Source organism: Ammospiza caudacuta, chromosome 8, assembly GCF_027887145.1.
Source record: "Ammospiza caudacuta isolate bAmmCau1 chromosome 8, bAmmCau1.pri, whole genome shotgun sequence".
Classification (NCBI taxonomy): domain Eukaryota; kingdom Metazoa; phylum Chordata; class Aves; order Passeriformes; family Passerellidae; genus Ammospiza; species Ammospiza caudacuta.
Window position 1 is genome coordinate 37,811,017 of NC_080600.1, and position 17,964 is coordinate 37,828,980.

The following is a 17,964-nucleotide window of genomic DNA, read 5'->3' on the forward strand; positions in this document are numbered from 1 at the left end:
AGGAGAACTTCCAGGGGCCCTTTCAGAACTGTTGATGATGAAACAAGGACAGATGCCAGCTGATGTTCAGAATCTTTATATGCAGATAGGAACAACCAATTTTATTTTGATCTTTAAGAAATCAAATCAATAATGCCCATGGACAAAAGAGACAGGTCACATAGAAAAATAATTTTCCTCCCGCTTTTTAAATTGGAAAACAACCAAATGCTGGGGAACCATCTGAGGCAAGACAGAAAGCTGCAGTACTGCAAAGCAGTAGTTCCTTTTCCTGTTGGTATAGACTTTTTTAAAGAAAAAACAAACCAAACAAACGTTTTATGAGGTGGAAATATTACAGTTTACTACTAAGTTCCATGTGTGCTTGTTTATGGGATCTTTTGGACAATTTTCCGTGTTTGTATGCAAAAAGAGCCAAGCTCAGTGCTCCAACTATAGAAAGAGCAAAAAGCACATAGAGTGCTATTTCTGCCCCTTGGGATGTCAAATCCAATCCCAAAAAGCTCACGCTGTCAGCTGCTCCTGGAGTGGGGTCTGTTGGAGTCACTGAATGGGAAAACAATGAGGAAGGGTTAGTGCAGAGCCTGTTCCATGCAGCTGTGGCACTGCTGCTCCCTGCCTCCACCAGCCTTGAACTCCTCTCTTCAATACTCTGGCAGGAGTGGGGATTGATACCATTCTAGCTCAGAGTAAAGGCACAGCTGAGGCTGACAGTGCAATTCCTGATAGCACAGGTGAGTGTTCTCATTCCCAAACCCCCACCTAACACTGGTTGCTTTTCATTGTACTGCTTCAGTGGAGAAGACACAAATGACAAAAGAATTGGTATTTCCAAAGCCTTACCCAAAATGAGGAGTTGTATAAAGTATTCAAAAATTTTTTAAACAATCTTGTGGGAATATTGCATATGTGTGGTTTGGAAACCATCCTGGGCAGTTCTCTTGGAGTAAAGTCTAATGGAGTAACTTTTGCTACATTCTTAAGACAAGCATGTATTGAGGTGCTCTTGCACAAGGCTTGGTTGTTAGTCTGGTTTTGCATAGGGAACTGACATTAACTGCAGTCTTTAAAAAACTATTGCAGAAAATGGTGGTGTCTCTAAAAACCTTAGGATTCTGGAACTCTTTTGGGACTAGGATTAGATGCAAACACACAAGCACCATTTCTGCTGTGTCACTTACCTTCTGGCTCCTCTTCCAGACAGGGATGTGGGCCCGTGGCTGGGTCTGGAAAGCCATTGCAGTTTATGATCTGTGAGTAATACTTGGCTGAGGCCTTGGGGCGCCGTGGCAAGGCAGGGTCAGAGAAATTCACATGGTAGAGCCCAAACTTCTCCTCATAACCTGCTGCCCACTCCAGGTTGTCCATCAGTGACCATGCAGTGTAGCCCCGCAGATCGACACCATCGAGCACAACGGCTGCAGGCAGGAGCAGAGAGAAGAGAGAACAGGTCAGTGGTCACCCCTTGGCCAGCCAGGGAAGGAAGGTGCTCCAGAACACCCACACATGGCACACAGCAGGTTCACTCAGTGCCCAGGACTGGACACTGCTTTTCTCTGCTCCAAGTCAGAACTTTTGTACAGGAAACAAAGGTTTAGGAATAGAGAAGAAAATCCATCAAAATGCAACCATTGCCTAAACAAGTGTTTGTGGGGCCTTTGCAAGGCAGTAAATGCCTGAACACCTGGCTGCTCTCAGTACATCAGAAAAGCAAACTGAAAAAGCCCTTTCCTGAAGTTGTTTGCTGTAACTGAAACCAGTTTGGGCATTGGGTTTTTACTGTTGTTTTTTTTTTAAATATTATGCTTTTAGACACAGCAGTAGTCAGACTAGAAGGAGTTTATCAGGTAGTTGTACCTCTCTCAGCAGGTGCAGCAAACCAAGGAACCTGCAGGATGCCCCACTAAACCCAGGGTTTGTTCTCTTCCTTTAGATCATCTTTCCTGGCACATTTGTGACTATCTATGGGCAGTTTTTGGTAAACCCCAAGGCTCTTGGAAGTGGATTCAGTAAGCCCATAGAACTGTGTAACTTGCAAGTGTGGTAACAGTGGTCTTTCAGCTCTTTACAAATTGCTTTATACACATCAGTCTTGTGGCAAAGCCAGTGCTGCTCTCCAGAGCTTTGGCTGACCAGATGTCAATATTCACTCTCACCTTTCAGCGCCTCATTAATGTAGGTCCGATAGTAATGCATTCTCCACGTGTCATTGAATTCAAAGGCTCCCCTTTCTGAGACCCCATTCTCGGTCACATAAATGGGAGGGTTGTTGTACTCTTCCCTTATCCACCTGAGGATCTTCCTGAACCCAAAGGGTGTCACCTTCAGCCAGAGGGACCCGGAGCCCAGCCAGCTGCGGTCTGTCACTGTGGCCACGCCCCTGGGGAGGAGGACACTGCTCAGGGCCAGTCCCACTGCCAGGCAGCTCTGTGCCCACCAGCCTAAAAATCCCTTCTCATGTTTTCATTTACAATTACACTCTGTGCAAATCAGCCATTGTGGCTGACAATGGGATGTTGGTTCCAAATCTTTGCATGCTACAACGCTGCTTCTGCTTTTCAAGGCATAATGCTTGAGCACAAAACTGCCCTTGACATTACATGCAGGAATGTTATGAGCCCGCTGTCCTAGAGGGTTAAGCTATAAGGGGCTGGGATGTACCAGCAAAGCAAAGTTATTTCCAGTTTCATCTATTCCCTGTGGAAACATTTTGGAAAGGAGACAATTTCATCCCCACATGTGGTCACACCATTACCTGAATTCTCATTACAAAAACTAGTAAGCTCCTACTGTTTACTTTTTGAGGTTGAGAAGTGAAATTAGTATCTAAATAAAAAATCTTGACTTAATCTATACTTAACCATGAAGTGATTTAGCTATTTAGGCTTTGAACTTACATTTACCCAATGCAGTGAGGGACCTAAACCTGTTTTAACACCAAATGGATCAGTATGCATAAACCAGGATAACACCTCACAGTTTAAACTGCAGATTGGAGGCAGGAAATATGATAAATACTGTTCATCACCTCATGTCTATAAGAAAAAGGCTGTTGCTGGACTTTTGTTAAAATAACAGCACCTCAGGTACTGCTTGGTTATATTATCCCTAGTATTGGTTTACAACAGCTTATAACACCTAAATTTTGCTATAAATTTACACTTGTCAGTTAACCCAGGCTCCAGCTGTGTAGATTTTACTTGAGCAATAATTTACATTCACCTCTTACCTATCAGAGTCATATGACATAACACCCTTAGGATAGTTTTGGTTGTATGTTAAAACTGTGGTATAATGATTTAGACCAAAGTAGTCATATGTGCCTTTAATTCTTTGTTTTTCACTCTCAGTAAATTCTGGAAGTCTGCAAGAGATAACAGAGAATACACTTTGCACACAATCCATGGGTAATGCTGGGATCTCTGGTACTAGCACCACAAACAGAAGGAGAGAAATTCCTTACTGGGAACTGGGAATGGAAAATAAGAAATGTAACTGAGAGGCACCAATGAGTTCAGTACATAGTTTTAAGAAAAGTTAAATTTACCACAAGCATCAGGTAAAGTACCGTGGCTAATGCAGGGCAGTTACTGTGTCACTGAGCTGACAATTTATTACCCCAAAGATATATTAATCAATTTAGCTTGCAAGAGAGGTAAAGACAGAGAATAGATGAAGCCCCCCTGCCTAGATTGGAACTAAATGATCTTCAAGGTCCCTTCTAACACAAACCATTCTCTGATTCTCTGAAAATATACACTAGAATTTTTCTGTGAGGATATAGTAAAATTTTTTACAGTAACATTGGAAAAGAATCACTGAAATGTATCATTTCTGTAAGAAAAGCATGATTCAGCACAGCCAGTGAAACAAAAGCAGGTGTGTGCCTGGGCACTTACCGGGACTTGCTCAGGCCCTGGGCCAGACTTCGTTCCCGAATCCTTCTTTTCATCACTTCATTATAATCACCATTTTTGAAAATGGGGTGAGCAAACCAACCTAGAAAAAACTAAATCAGAAGATAAGGGAAGATAAATCATATATCAAAACTTGGGATTTAGCCATTCTTATGTGCTGCTTTATAGGTGATACTCGAATTTACAACAGGCACATGGAGATACAAGGAGATGCCCATATAATAGCAGTAAATTTAATAAGCTTTTGTCACTGCAACCATGTTTTGTCTCATTTCTGTTGCATTCTTGATCAGCCTCTATAAGAGGGGGACACATTTCCTTGCAGTGATGCCTCTGCCTCACCATTTTATTTCAGTGAGATGCTGACCTGGGTTCTGGGCATGGGTTCAGCACCCAAGGGAGGGGGTGTCACCTGGAGCAGCAGGGAGAGCTGTGACCAGGGGTCTCTGTACCTGCATGAGCCGTCTGGCAGCTTCAACGTCCTCCTGGCTGTGTGGGTTGCGTGGTTCTGCCCAGTCAGAGTTGATGGTGATGGAGATGAGCCCTCCCTGCCTGGCCCTGAAGGTCTCGTTGTAGAGGTGCCAGACCTCAGCGTGTGCCTTGATCAGGTTGTGCCCCACCACGTAGGGAGCGCGCCCTGGCCGGACCGAGACGCCTGCAGGGACAGGGACAGCATGGGCAGTGGAGCAGCACCTCCCAGCCCCAGCAGGGCTGTTCCCAGGTTAGCACAACCCCAGGGCACCCAGAACTGCCCCTGGGAAAGGAGTGAATGTGCAATACCTGGTGCCCCAAGCCCAGCCCTGGGCTGGAATCAGTGCTAGGCAGAGGCAGCTGGAGGAGCAGCTGCCATGGGAAGAACCCTGCATTGCCCCCTCCTCCCTCTGGCGTGGGACATGGACTGCCAGCAACAGGCTGCTGCTGCCAGTTTGGAAAGCAGAAAGCTGTGTGTTCAGGTCAGCTCACATCCCCTCTTTTGGTTCTACCCTGCTGCTGAGCTGGGTCTTCCTTCAGCCCTAAATCTTCTCTATAGTCCCTGGAGCTGGTCTGGAAATAAGGTCTGCTCCAGGCAGCAAGTGTAATCCAGACTTGGAGGTGACAGGCAGAGTAAAAGAAGGACCTGTTCAGCACACCACAGCAATCTAAACCACATCTATCCACAGCACACCATTTTCCTTGTTCTACCTTTGCAAGCCCCAAGGAACTGCTCTGCTGCAGCATAAAACAGTTGTGCTGACAGTGCCATGAGGGCTCTGAGGCTATGCCCAGCAGTCTTACCTGGAGCAGCTGTGCCAGTGCCATAGCCAAGATAGGCAGTGTTGTAGGGTTCATTGAGAGTTATCCAAAATTTCACTTTATCCCCCAGCCTCTGGAAAAGGACCTCAGCATATTCCTTAAACCTCTGAACTACAGTATCATTCTCCCACCCACCAACGTCCTGCAGTGCCTGTGGGAGGTCCCAGTGATAGAGAGTTACCTGTGGGGAAAGACAGGAGGACAAAGGACTCAACCAGCCAATCTCATAGTAACTCAGATTCATTTCTCATCACAAATAAACTGTGCTTTGATCTGTAGTTACCTGTTCCTAATGTAGTGATCACTCATGCCCCCAGTTAAATACATTTTTGCCAGTTTCTTTAGGGACTGCCTAATGGTGAAGATGAAGCTTTTACCAAAAACCACCTTGTGACAGCCAGAACTCATCAGTGAAGAACTGCTGCACCTGCACCGACTCTCAGCTGAAATACAATCCACTAGAACACCTGTCTGGGCTGGTAAGGCTCAAAGTCACTAAACAGTGTTGAAGGAGCTGATTGATGCAGGGGTGAGGTCACTGTCCATTGTATGTGACAAATAACACTGACCAGTGGAGCTTCCTGACTCCCGGGAAAAAAATAAAGTTACATCCATCTCTAAGAAGGGGAAGAAGGAAGATCCTGGGAACTACATTACTCAGTCTCACCTCAGTGTCTGAAAGATTCCTGCATAGGTCCCTGTGGAATCTATTTCCAAGGTAAAGGGACAAGAAGGCCACTGGAAACAGCCAAAAGTAAGTTTACTGTGGTCCTTCTGGGTAGTAATTTCAACACATCCCTACATTCCAAGTTCATTTGCCTATGCCAATACCCCATGTTTCTTCACAAAATGTAATTAATACCCATGAAAAACAATTTCTGTGTGAATGAGGGTATGGATGGAAACACACATGTTGCTCTGAGCTCAGATTTGGGGTTTGGTATTTTTTAGTAACCTGAAAGTTACTGGGTGTAGTTACCTGAGGCACAATGTTGGCTGCCAGAAGGGCATCAATCAGCCTTTCATAGTAGTTCAGTCCCTTCTCATTGATGTACCTGGTGGTCCCATCTGGGAGAACACGGGACCAGGAGATGGAAAAGCGATAGTGAGACACCTTGAGGCTTTTCAGCATTTCCACATCCTCCTCAATCCTGTGGTAGCTGTCACAAGCTACATCTCCAGTCGCATCCTTGCCGATTCTCAAGGGAGTGTGGGCATATTTGTCCCAAATGCTAAGTCCTTTCCCATCTGCTCTCCATCCTCCTTCAATCTGTGATTGAAAATGCGAGAAGAATTATTAGCAACCCCAAATTTAGGTCTCAGCCAAGTGCAGAATTCAGCCTGTTATTCTGTCTGGTGCCATACAATAAATTAACTGTCCACAGATACTTCAGGAGTCCATCTCAGTTTCCTGACCTGGTAAGCTGCAGTTGCTACACTCCACAGGAAGTTCTCTGGAAACTCTCCATATAAAAATTCATCTTCCTTGGGCAGTGGGATGCCATTATTGCGGATGATTTCAGCATAGAACACAGCAGAGCGCTTTGGCGTCCTTGGCCTGTTGGGGTTGTCAAAATCAATCTGGTGCAATCCAAATCTTGGACCATAACCATCCACCCATTCAAAGTTATCCATCAGAGACCAAGCGTTGTATCCTTTCAGATTAACACCGTCTACCTTGTAAGCTGAAAGACCAGAAAAAAAACCAGAGGAGCATCAGCGCCATAATCACACGTTAAATGAACCCTAAGGAATTCACATGCAAGCACATACAGGCTCCTAGTTTCATACAGGTGGCACTGGTCAAATAGATCATTGAGAGAATCTTCATAGCTTCATAGGAAACAGAGTACAGCCATGCAAAGGAGATCATAAAACCAAACACTATGTCTATTTGTGTTCAGACTATTTAAAGACCGATATCAATCACTTTTTAAAAGTACTCTTCAGAGGAATTAAGTAACCAGAAATCTAGAGAGGAGACACACAACACCAGAACAAAACACAGAACAAAAGCAAATTCTGGTACCTTTTAAAGCTTCATCAATGTATGTTTTGTGGTAAAATATCCTGGCATTGTCATCAACATCTGATGTGGCCTTTTTCCCCACGCCATTCTCAATGATATAGATTGGGGGGTTTCCATATTCCTCTTTGATCCAGTTCAGTACCCTCCTCAGACCCCAGGCCACAGGCCGATGGTCAGGGAGAGCTGAGGACGGCCAGGAGCTGTCAACTGTTACTGAAACTTCCTGGTCATACTCATAAGAGAAGGGCGTGAGACGTGTTGTTGAATGGCTCACAATTTTGGTGGAGTAGGTGTTGAAGCAGAAGACGTCTGCCGTGCCCCGGATGTATTCGCGCTCCTCCGCTGTGAAGACCGGCAGGCGCGACGACGGCAGGTTCTGGAGCTCGCTCCTGTTCCCAACTTTCCACTTCATGACCTCGGGGTAGTCCCCGTTTTTGAAAATTGGGTGTGTGAACCAACCCACCAAAAACTGCAGGTACCTGTCAGCAGCTTCAATGTCCCTGGGATCACTCGGTGTCTTTGGCTCACCCCAGCTAATGAAGGGGCACAGGGCAATGACCCCTCCCTGACTCGCTCTGTATTTGGCATCGTAGGTGTGGTAGACCCTGGCATGAGCCTTCAGTAAGATGTGGGCAACCCTGTAGGGAGCGCTGCCAGGCTCCTTGACATTGGGTGGGAACAAGCCTTCGCCGTAGCTCAGCTGGGCAATGACGTTGGGTTCATTGATGGTAATCCAGAACTTCACCCTGTCCCCAAAGGTCTGGAAACAGAAGTCTGCAAAGCTGTCAAACAGGTCAATCAGCTCAGTGCTCTCCCAGCCACCAATGTCCTGGAGAGCTTGTGGTAGGTCCCAATGGTAGAGAGTGACAATTGGAGTGATGTTGTTTGCAATCAGTCCATCAATGAGACTGTTATAGTATGCAACTCCATGGCTATTGATTGAGTTGTTCCTTCCAGTGGGGAAAATTCGAGGCCAGGACAGGGAAAAGCGATAGTTCTTTACCCCTAAGGCTCTCAGCATGTAAATATCTTCCTCCACCTTGTTGTAGCTATCACAAGCTATATCTCCATTTTCGTTATTGTTTACATTCCCTGGGACATGGGTGAAGTTATCCCAAATGCTGGGGCCTTTGCCATCAGCATCCCAACCTCCCTCTATCTGGTAGGCAGAGGAAGACACACCCCATGTAAAATCCTCTGGGAAGGTCCCATAGAAATACATGTCTCTTTCAAAGGCAGTCTGGGATGAAAACTTCTGCCAGACAACCTTTGCCTTGGAGGGAACTTCTGATGCTGGTAAACTTGGCAGCTTCGCTGGCACAGGTCGGTCAAACACCACTGGTGCAGATCCGCTCAAGGCTTGGGATGGAAAACCATTTTTTTCAATAACTCTGGAATAGAAGTAAGCAGATGCCTTGGGAGTCCTTGGTCTGTTGCTATCTTCAAAGTTCACGTGATGCAGCCCAAATTTTAGGCTGTATCCTGCTGGGCCTTCAAAGCCATCAAGCAGGGATCGAGCAATGTAGGACCGGACATCAACAGCGTCCAGTTTCACCGCTGCCACAGAAACAAAACACTGTTAATTACCCACCTGAATATTTCCTGAACACAGCTCAGCACTACAGAAGCACCACAGCCAAGGAGAGGTGTGACAAGCACTTACAAATGGTTTTAAAGGCTAAAACAACTTCCTAACAATTAGGAGTATCTGGTAGGAAAAGCAACCAGCACGGTAATAGGAGCTGGTGAAATGATTAGTGATAGAAATGTGTGAGAAAAGAAGTATTTGTCAAGAGATATCTGAGGACAGGACACTTGTGCCTCTGGTATCCCTTCCCCTTTGCTCTTGTTTTCAAGCTGATTTCATCAATTTAGGTGTATGGTTCACTTTTAGATTTAACACAGTAATTAAACTGAAACATTGATTTTGAATCAGGTATTTAGTGCTTGCCCATATTCCCTGAGCACAGACAGCTTCTTTTAGCTGAACTGTGTACCCAATACCAGCAGAGGCAAGTCTAGCATCCCTCCTCACATTGCTTACAAAAAAGCACTAAATCTCTCTTATTCAAAAAAAGTTCCCTCCCATGTGCAGTCCATCCTCTTTACTTCTGCTAAGGCCTGACAGCAACACTAAATTGTGTTTTCTGTAGCTCATTCAGCACTTCCAGCAGTATGTTGAGATCTAGGTCAAGCAGATCAAATGCTGTACACACTGATCACCAACATATTTATTACAGCATATTTAATGTTTTCCTGACAGTATTGTTTAGCCTATCTAGAGAGCATCAGTCAAATTTCTATTTGAAATCTCAGCTCTCTATGCTAGTACAGAACTTGCCACTAACACTATTTTTATGTCAAAAGGTACACATCTTGCAAAGATACAAGCAGAACTTGAACATTCTACAAGCATAACCTAAACATTCTCAAAATGATTGAGGTAGAAATGTTAGGAAGACATTTCCAGGCTGAAGTGGTTGCTGCCATGTAGGTTTGATTAATGGGTAAAGGCAGCTCAGCCCCAGTTTATGAGAGGTCTACAGGCAAAAGCCTTTAGGCCAGTCATCTCCAGGAGAACTGGAGTGTATGAACAGTGTCCTCACAGAGGGACTGAACTTAGGGTCCAGGCTACATTAATCCATATATAAAAAAATGCATTCCAATATCTAAAGAGAATGGAGAGCTCCATATCTGCACACCAGACAGGCTTAAGCATATAAAGTTACACTCATTACCTACACAACAGGAGGCTGGCCTAACATCACTGTGCAAGTGGTGATGTTTTAAAGTTAACCACCATGGAAGGGCTAGAGTAACCACTTGCCATGATTAAAATAAAATAAAATTATTTGGTTTCTCCATACCTTTCAGGGCCTCATCGATGTAGTGTCGGAAATAATCCACTCGCAGAGTGTCATTGAGGAGATCCCCGGTGTCTCCTGTGGGCACACCATTCCCTGCTATGTATATTGGGATCTTTGACCCTGTGTATTCCTGGGATACAAACTTCAGCAGCCTTCTTAATCCCCAAGGGACCACATGGACCCAAGAAGAGGCAGCCTGTGGCCAGGAAGGATCTACATGCAAGGAGAAGTTCCCAATGCTCTCGTAGCCCGCTGTGCACATCCCGTTAGTGCCGGCACTGACCAGGCGGGAAGTGTAATGGGAAAGGCCAAAGAAATCTGCAGTCCCTTTCACCAAGGACTTCTCCTCCTCTGTAAACACAGGCAGTTGTGCAACTGTTGTGGAGCACTGCTGGTTCACTTCCTGGATCTGAGCCTTCAGGACATCTGGGTAATCACCATTAACAAATATGGGGTGAGCAAACCAGCCAAGCATGAACTGCAGGTACCTCTCAGATGCCCTCACGTCCTCGGAGCTGCCTGGAGTCTTGGGTTCAGCCCAGTCTGAGTTCAGCACCAGCCCCACCTTTCCCAGTTGCTGAGAACGGTATTTGTCATTATACAGGTGCCAGACCTTGGCATGAGCCTTGAGAATTGTGTGAGCAACCTGGCAAGCAGAAAGCAGAGGAAAATGTGCCACACTGCATTGCACAAAAACTCTTAAGCATTGGGTTTATTTATTGCCATGTGAAAATGTCCTCTCCATCCAAAAGAAAACACCTTGACAAAACTAATGATAGACAAGGGAGTGTAGTAAGTTTTGGAAAAAGCAAAAGAATCTGACTATCCATCCATATCAGCCTAGAATAGAAAAATAAAATAACACCAGTCCTCTGTTAACAAACCCATTTTTAACAAGTATTGTAAATTCAGCAATCAAATAGTTGTCTCAGAGGCGACATTACATTTGAACATAGTTAAAGCACAGAACCATCATGGAAAACAACCCAACAAGAGTAGCTGCAGGATCCTAATTATTCCTGTGCCCCTACCTTGTAAGATGCTGCTCCTGGGTCAGTGATTCCTGGAGGATGCTCTCCGGTGCCATGGCCAGCGTAGCTGATAACCCAGGGCTCGTGGAACGTAACCCAGAGCTTGACCCGATCCCCAAAGGTGGAAAAGCAGAAATCTGCATAGCTCACAAAAGCATCGATGGTGCTTTCATTCTGCCAGCCACCAAGAGCCTGCAGAGCCTGGGGCAGGTCCCAGTGGAACAGAGTCACCATGGGCTCAATGTTAGAGTCTACCAAGCGGTCAATTAAGCGGTTGTAATAATCAACCCCCTTGGAACTGATGGTCTTGTTGCTGCCAGCAGGGAAAATTCTAGACCAGGATACAGAAAATTTGTACAGCTGGGGGTGAAGACCCCTAAGCAGGTAAATGTCATAGCTGGTTTTATAATAGCTGTCACATGCCACGTCTGCTGTTTGGTTCATTTGGACATGGCCCCCATGCCCAAACTGGTCCCAGATGCTCTCTCCTTTCCCATCCTCTGCCCAAGCTCCTTCAATGTTAAAGGCACCTGTGGATACGCCCCAGAGGAACCCACTTGGGAAAACATCTTGCAGGAAAGAATCCCTCTCTGATTCAGACTGTTGAGCAAACATTTCCCAGACTGTTTGATAGGAGGACCGAGGGGCAAGAACAGCATCTGTCTTTTCCTGTAGAGTATTTGTTTCACTGCAAATATAATGAATAGAAGTTAAAATCTCCAAGGAGGATGTCAGTGCCATAAAACTTGCAAACACGGAGTATAAAGGAAGTTTGCTTCCCATTCAGGTCACATAAGCCATTTATAGTTCCTCTGACATCTGACCAATCTAGCACTGCTCTCTCCCAGCTGGGACATGAAGATGAGGGCAGTGGGTAACTGCAAAGCAGCTCTTTGCATGTAGAGTCTCATCATCCATTAGTTAGGTCAGAGGTGCCAACAAAATCCCTGCAGAAAGCAGCAATCTCCCATGCTATAACTGCTTCATGAGTTTCCTGCCATTGTAATCCTTAGCATCTCCCTGCACCATGACATCTCCCATATTTCCATAAGCTCAAGTGGCTTCTCCCCTAGGAAAACCTCTGGATGCGTTTATTTATAACCATTTTGCTCTTGAAAAAAGCAGAAGGCTTGAAAAATGTACTTGTTACTACTGGCTTGAAGGTACAATTTGGGTAACCAAGGATGAGAGAGTGGAAGAGGATTACATTATAGGATTAGAGGATTGCAAGTAATTGGAACAGACTGGGCTCAGCAGAAAAACAGCCCTTTGCAGCCCTTTCAGCAGCTAACAGCAGACATTACCACTAAAACATCCTGTCTCTGCCTGCACATAGGTTCCTAGAGGAAGCTGTTTTATTACTGTATCCTATTATAGTAATGTATGGTGCTACAGTATTTTTATAGTACCTTAAAACAAGAGGTAAGTAGTCCAAGAATTCATTAACGTCACACCCAATCATACGTGCTTCTTCTTTATTAATTGCTGCAAACAAACAAATGGTAAGTAATGGATACAGTCTTAGATGCCATAGACTGCACAACACTATTTGTAACAAACAATTATATCTTGAAAGAAGTTTTTCCTAATATCCAACCTAAACTTCTCTTTCTGCAATTTGAGGCTGATGAAAAGATCTGGAAAAGATTTCCTGCTTCCCCTCCCTCAACACTCACCATCCATCCTTAATTTTCCAAAAACACTATATAAAACTCTTATTTCATCTAATAGCAGCAGCCTAGATTGGATGATTTTTAATTTCTTCTACAAGTTAATTGTAGAGGAAAATTAAGTTTGAATTTGCTTTTCCTGCAGATCTTAACTAAAAAACTCTTCCTCTTCAAACATCACTCACCTGTGGCAATGGCAGCTACTGGTATGAAAGGATGCTCTTCCATGGAGGCACAGTCAAGGACCTTTAAACTAAAAACCAAGATATCTTTGTCCTTCCAAACACTCTGCAAACCAGAAATTAGAAAGTAGTGTGAAGAGAAGCATCAGCCAGCTAGTAAAACCCTGTCTTGGCATTTTTTACATTTTAAATGGGCAGCTCCTTATCCTGCTACCCAGATGCTGGATGACTCTTTCCTTATGAATTTCAAGAATGCAGTTCACTGCCAGAGATTTTATATTGGTTATAATAGGTACCAGCCTACAGCATTACTGATGTTGGTGCTGCCAGATCTGATCCTTTAATAAACTCCCCCTCAGTAGCATTTCTGGCACCTGATGATTTCTACCCCTGCTGATGAGGAATGTGAAGTTTGGTAGCACTGCTGTAGAGCTCAAGCTAGAGTTTAATATCTTTCAATACTTAGGTATTGGTCTAACAGCTTAGTTATCAAACACTTAGCATGTGAGAGAGGTTGTTCAGTCCCAGATAAAAGAATTTTGCCATTCTAATTGTTAATGCATCAATAATAAGCATTGAGCTAGATGATGCTTTCCAGCATTTTTCAATAACAGTTTTTAAGTCAGAATAACAACAGAGAAATGAGCACTTTGCAGCTGCTTCCTAATGTAGCTGCTTCCTGAGTTTTCACAGAAAATCAGAACTCTTTAGACATGCATCACAGCACATGAAATTCTGCACCTATTTATGGTCTGTTGTTTGCTGCTATCATTTTAACCCTGTGCATAACTTTACCTGGAATTCACTCATTTTCTTGTAAAAATCTATTTCATTTCCACAGTGATACTGAAGGTTAAGAGACAAAAAGTCTACTGAATCCTGGAAAAAAGAAAAGGAAAATAATCATGCTGGAGAAAAATGATATATTTTTAAAGTATTACATTAAAAATACATAAAACTGTGTAAGGTTTGATAAAGACATATTGCTGGAGCAAGAAGCCATACAGCTGTATGGGAGCACTGGACAATACAGAGAGCACAAACTGGAAACTGTATGGGAAGATGTGCTTTGTATGTCTCCTTCTAAACAAAGTACAACTTAAACAACTACGTTAAACTCTATTTTATTAATTTAAAATTAATGATTTACAGGTAATTTCTTTATGTCTGTTTATGATTTATCAGAGAAACCTTTATAACTATGCGGTTCAGGTATATAACCTCATATAACCCTTAGTTGAAAGTCCACTTCAGAAATCTTTAACCATTCTATAGCATAAGTATGGAATGATTAAATTATCCCACTAGCAGCCATCAACCTCAAGGGAACAGATGGCAATCTCTTGTTAAACCAGGTGATGAAGTTGGAATAAAACAGATAAGCTTTTAGTTTGTTTTTCAGTCCAAGGTTCTCTTCTATTCAGTCAGCTCATCTTTGCTCTCCCTACAAACCACACCTTGCTTAAATCCTACAATATTGCTTGATCTGGTTCTAAATTTTGAAGGATTATGAATACAGCAGAAAACCCTGCACTGTCATGCGTACATTATAACCTACATCAACATCCTCTGGGTGAGGACAGCTATGAACAGGGACCTGGATCTTTAAGAAAGAATGTCATTGCCTTTGCAGAGATTACATTCTCCTTGTGTTGTGCCATCCCTGTGCAACTACATCACCATACTTTTAGCACAGCTCAGTCTAGATTTTACCATAATCAGCAGATATTTTAAATAGCAGCTAATTAGGATAATGTATCCAGATCTTTGGTGGTGCACTAAGTACCCCTGCAGGGGGGAACAGGTACACTTTCTGGAGACACCTTGTCACTTAGCAAGTATATTGCTGACATTGCCAATTAGGAGAGCAAATTTGTCTCCATGTAGCTTAATCAGTGCCTACCAGCCAAGAAAGGATGCTGAAACAATTCTTAAATAATTGATTTCACATAATCAGACTAATCAAATAATTAAAGCTTACAAACTAGTCAACCTGCTAAAATCTTATTTAACTTGCAACAAGTCATTTGATCCCATACATAAAACCAAAGCTAGATCAAGGCAAATTTATATAATCTTAGAAATATTCCCTTAATGAGGAAATATTATGAGCTACCTGAAGAGAAACTGAAAGCAATTCTGATGAAGCACTGTCCAAGACATCATCCATTTCCAAAGCAATGGACAGCTTTCCACCTTGAGAAAGAAAGAGGCAGTCTGTTGATAACATATTAAGGACAAATAAAAATTTCAGTTTACTGCAGTTATTTTAAAACCAGTTTTAAACTGTTGAAACTGTGGAACACCAGGCACTGCTCCAGGTAGTTGATTTCAGGATACCCTTTGTGATTTCTATGGAGAACTGAAGAAGGTAGAAATTCAAAGGTACCATTCAAAGAGCCTTTGTAAATAAAATGCCCTTCTACTCCCTGCATAAGTAATATCTTTACTAATTTTCATGCCTTTGTGACGGTTCTACAATTTTATTTTTTTTAATCCATTCTATGCTGAATGTTTTTGAGATGTTGGAACAGACAGGAAGTTGGAGGGACAGGAGATGCAGGAGGGGATATGGGGAACTTTTAAGAGCTATCACCAGATAGTGTGAACTGTACAACAAAGTATTCCTGACAAATGCAAGAATTAAAAATTAATTAACTAATTAAAAATTTGGGAGAAGAAATAGTGACTCAGCCAGCTCTACTGGTTGTCTGTCTGGGAGAGAAAAGACCAAAGAAGGCAGACCCAAGGAGATATCTGCTTGGAAAATCCCAGCTACCCATCATGGAAGAGGTGTAATTCTGTTGCTCTGTGTAACACAGGTAGGTTTGGGATTTAATTACTGCAAACCCCAGTGTCTGCAATGAGGAAAGCCAAACAAAGGGCATCGCAGACTTCCTCACAGTTAGACTTTCTGTGCCTTGTTTTTTCAAAGTTTCAGGTACATTTCAGAAAAGTTTTGGTCTTTCCTCTGTGGGTAGGAAGAGGCACACAAAAATATCTACATAGAGACTGCACGTAGCAGTTGCCATTTAATGCAACCACAAAATATTAGCGAGTCATACAGAAAAACCCTGCTCTCCTTACCTGCTGGTGACACTTGCTCATGGAGCATGGAGTAAAACGCTTTGTGAGCAGCAGCCACGGCCTGGACTCGCTCCTGGGGCTCAGTGTAGGGCAGGCTCTGAAGGACCTGCGGCAGGTCACTGAAGGAGAGCCACACATCCACCAGGTCCCCGAAGGCACGGAAGCTGAAATCCACGTACTCCACAAAGAGCTCAGGAAAAGGCCTGGCCGTGCTCAGGGCGGGGACGGGCCCGCGGTGCAGCAGCAGCACGGCCCTGAGCCCCGCGGCAGCCACGGCCTCCAGCAGGCGGCGGTAGCAGCGCACCCGGGCTCCATCCGCAGGCACGGCCTTGCCCCCGGGAAGGACGCGGCCCCACGGCAGGGACAGCCCGCAGTGCGTCACCCCCAGCGCTCGGAGCCGCCGCAGGTACCGGGGCAGCTCGGCAGCCATCGCATCTGCCTGGCACAGGGGAGCCTGGGATTCAGGGCCCTGCTCCTGCACGCCCCAGCTCTCTGCCAGATCGCTGGGGAGAGGCCCAGCAATGGTGATAAAATTCTGAGCCAATTCTCCATCTATGCCAAGGCTGAGAGAAACCAACAGAAAGAGGATGACTGCCTTACAAATCAGGTCCATTTCTGAACCTTCCTTCAAAAACAACTACTCCACACTACTTATACACCAGTAGAAGTAATATTTAACTGAAATTATCTGTTCCATAGATAAATGTTCTCTGAATTAGCTGACACTGAAATAACAGACCAGGACTTTCATTGTAGATAAAAAAAAACAAACATGAGCACAGAATAACTTTCAATCAGTTGGAGAAAGGTCATGTGAAAACATTTTCTGAGATGCTTATGTTTCCCTTTATGTTTAAATATCAGTTGACATTCCTCCCATTTAGAGGAAGATGAAATAAATAGATAAACTTTCCCTCTCTTTTTGGCCTTTTCAGCTTTCAAAGAATCCCAGCACAGCTCTGGATGCAAAACCCAACAAAAGCAGTGTTATCTGCATGGCTGGAGCTGGGTTCACCAGTTCAGATCATGCAGGGCAGCAGGAGGCATGTTTGTGCTCTGATCCTGGGTGGATAAAGGAAATCTGAGATGTGGCACCTCACCCAGCTGGAAAGGTGACTCTGATATGAATTCAGGCAGCAGCAAGTATGTGGTTCCTCCAACCCAAAAATATCCAGGAATTTTAGTCTCAATTTTTTGCTTTTCCATGTCTAGCTCAGCTCTTCTACATTCCAGTACAGCAGAACTGAAGGAGTGAGAACAGTTTTAAACCAATTAAACACAAAATTCTACATACCTATGAAATGTTGGTTCTATCTCAGAGTTAATTTCTTTTAATAACCAAAATTTTGTCTAAAGCTTATCTTCAATCATCTAGGCAAGTTATTGCTGTCAAGCAATATTATTTTTAAGTTACAGTACTTTGACTCTATTTGATTCCCAGATTGTTTTTCAGGATGTCCTACAGAACACACTACAACATTGTGCTGAGTGCTCTGAACAAGTTCCCTCCACTCTGATGTCTGAATAGCAAGTTCAAAAATTAACTTTACAGCACCACCTGGTGCTTACTTTTCAGTAGAGCTGCATTAACTCAGAGAAAACACCTCTCAGCCTACAGAATTGGGGAAAGAAGCAGAAAAAAATACTTTCTCCTACATGAAGAGTATTTATTTTTTAAACTAAGATTGAGAGGAGGGGAGGGAGAAACATATTGAAGGCCAAACATCTTCCTATTGTTATTTTGAAAGTAAAGGAACAATATAGAATAACATGAAAGTATTGTTGCAGGTGGGTGGCTATTTTTAATGAAATGTAGAATTTGCCAAAATGTGGTTTATGAAAGAAATGAGTGGAGAAGTTACTGTAGTAGTGCCCAGTGATGGGGTAG

The 17,964-nt window shown here is 43.7% G+C and overlaps 1 protein-coding gene across 1 annotated transcript; it reads right to left on the reverse strand.

Moving 5' to 3' along the window:
- Nucleotides 1-334: 334 nt before the first annotated feature.
- Nucleotides 335-16,689, reverse strand: LCT (lactase). Its single transcript, XM_058809740.1, has 17 exons — nt 16,077-16,689; nt 15,106-15,185; nt 13,785-13,868; nt 12,993-13,095; nt 12,547-12,622; nt 11,138-11,825; nt 10,107-10,752; nt 7,240-8,796; nt 6,627-6,895; nt 6,190-6,480; nt 5,193-5,391; nt 4,370-4,572; nt 3,900-4,009; nt 3,230-3,364; nt 2,157-2,380; nt 1,182-1,418; nt 335-546 (listed from the first exon to the last, which is right to left on the reverse strand). Exons 1-17 carry the CDS (start codon nt 16,687-16,689, stop codon nt 335-337), a joined length of 5,727 nt encoding a protein of 1,908 aa, XP_058665723.1.
- Between the last annotated feature and the right edge of the window lie 1,275 nt (nt 16,690-17,964).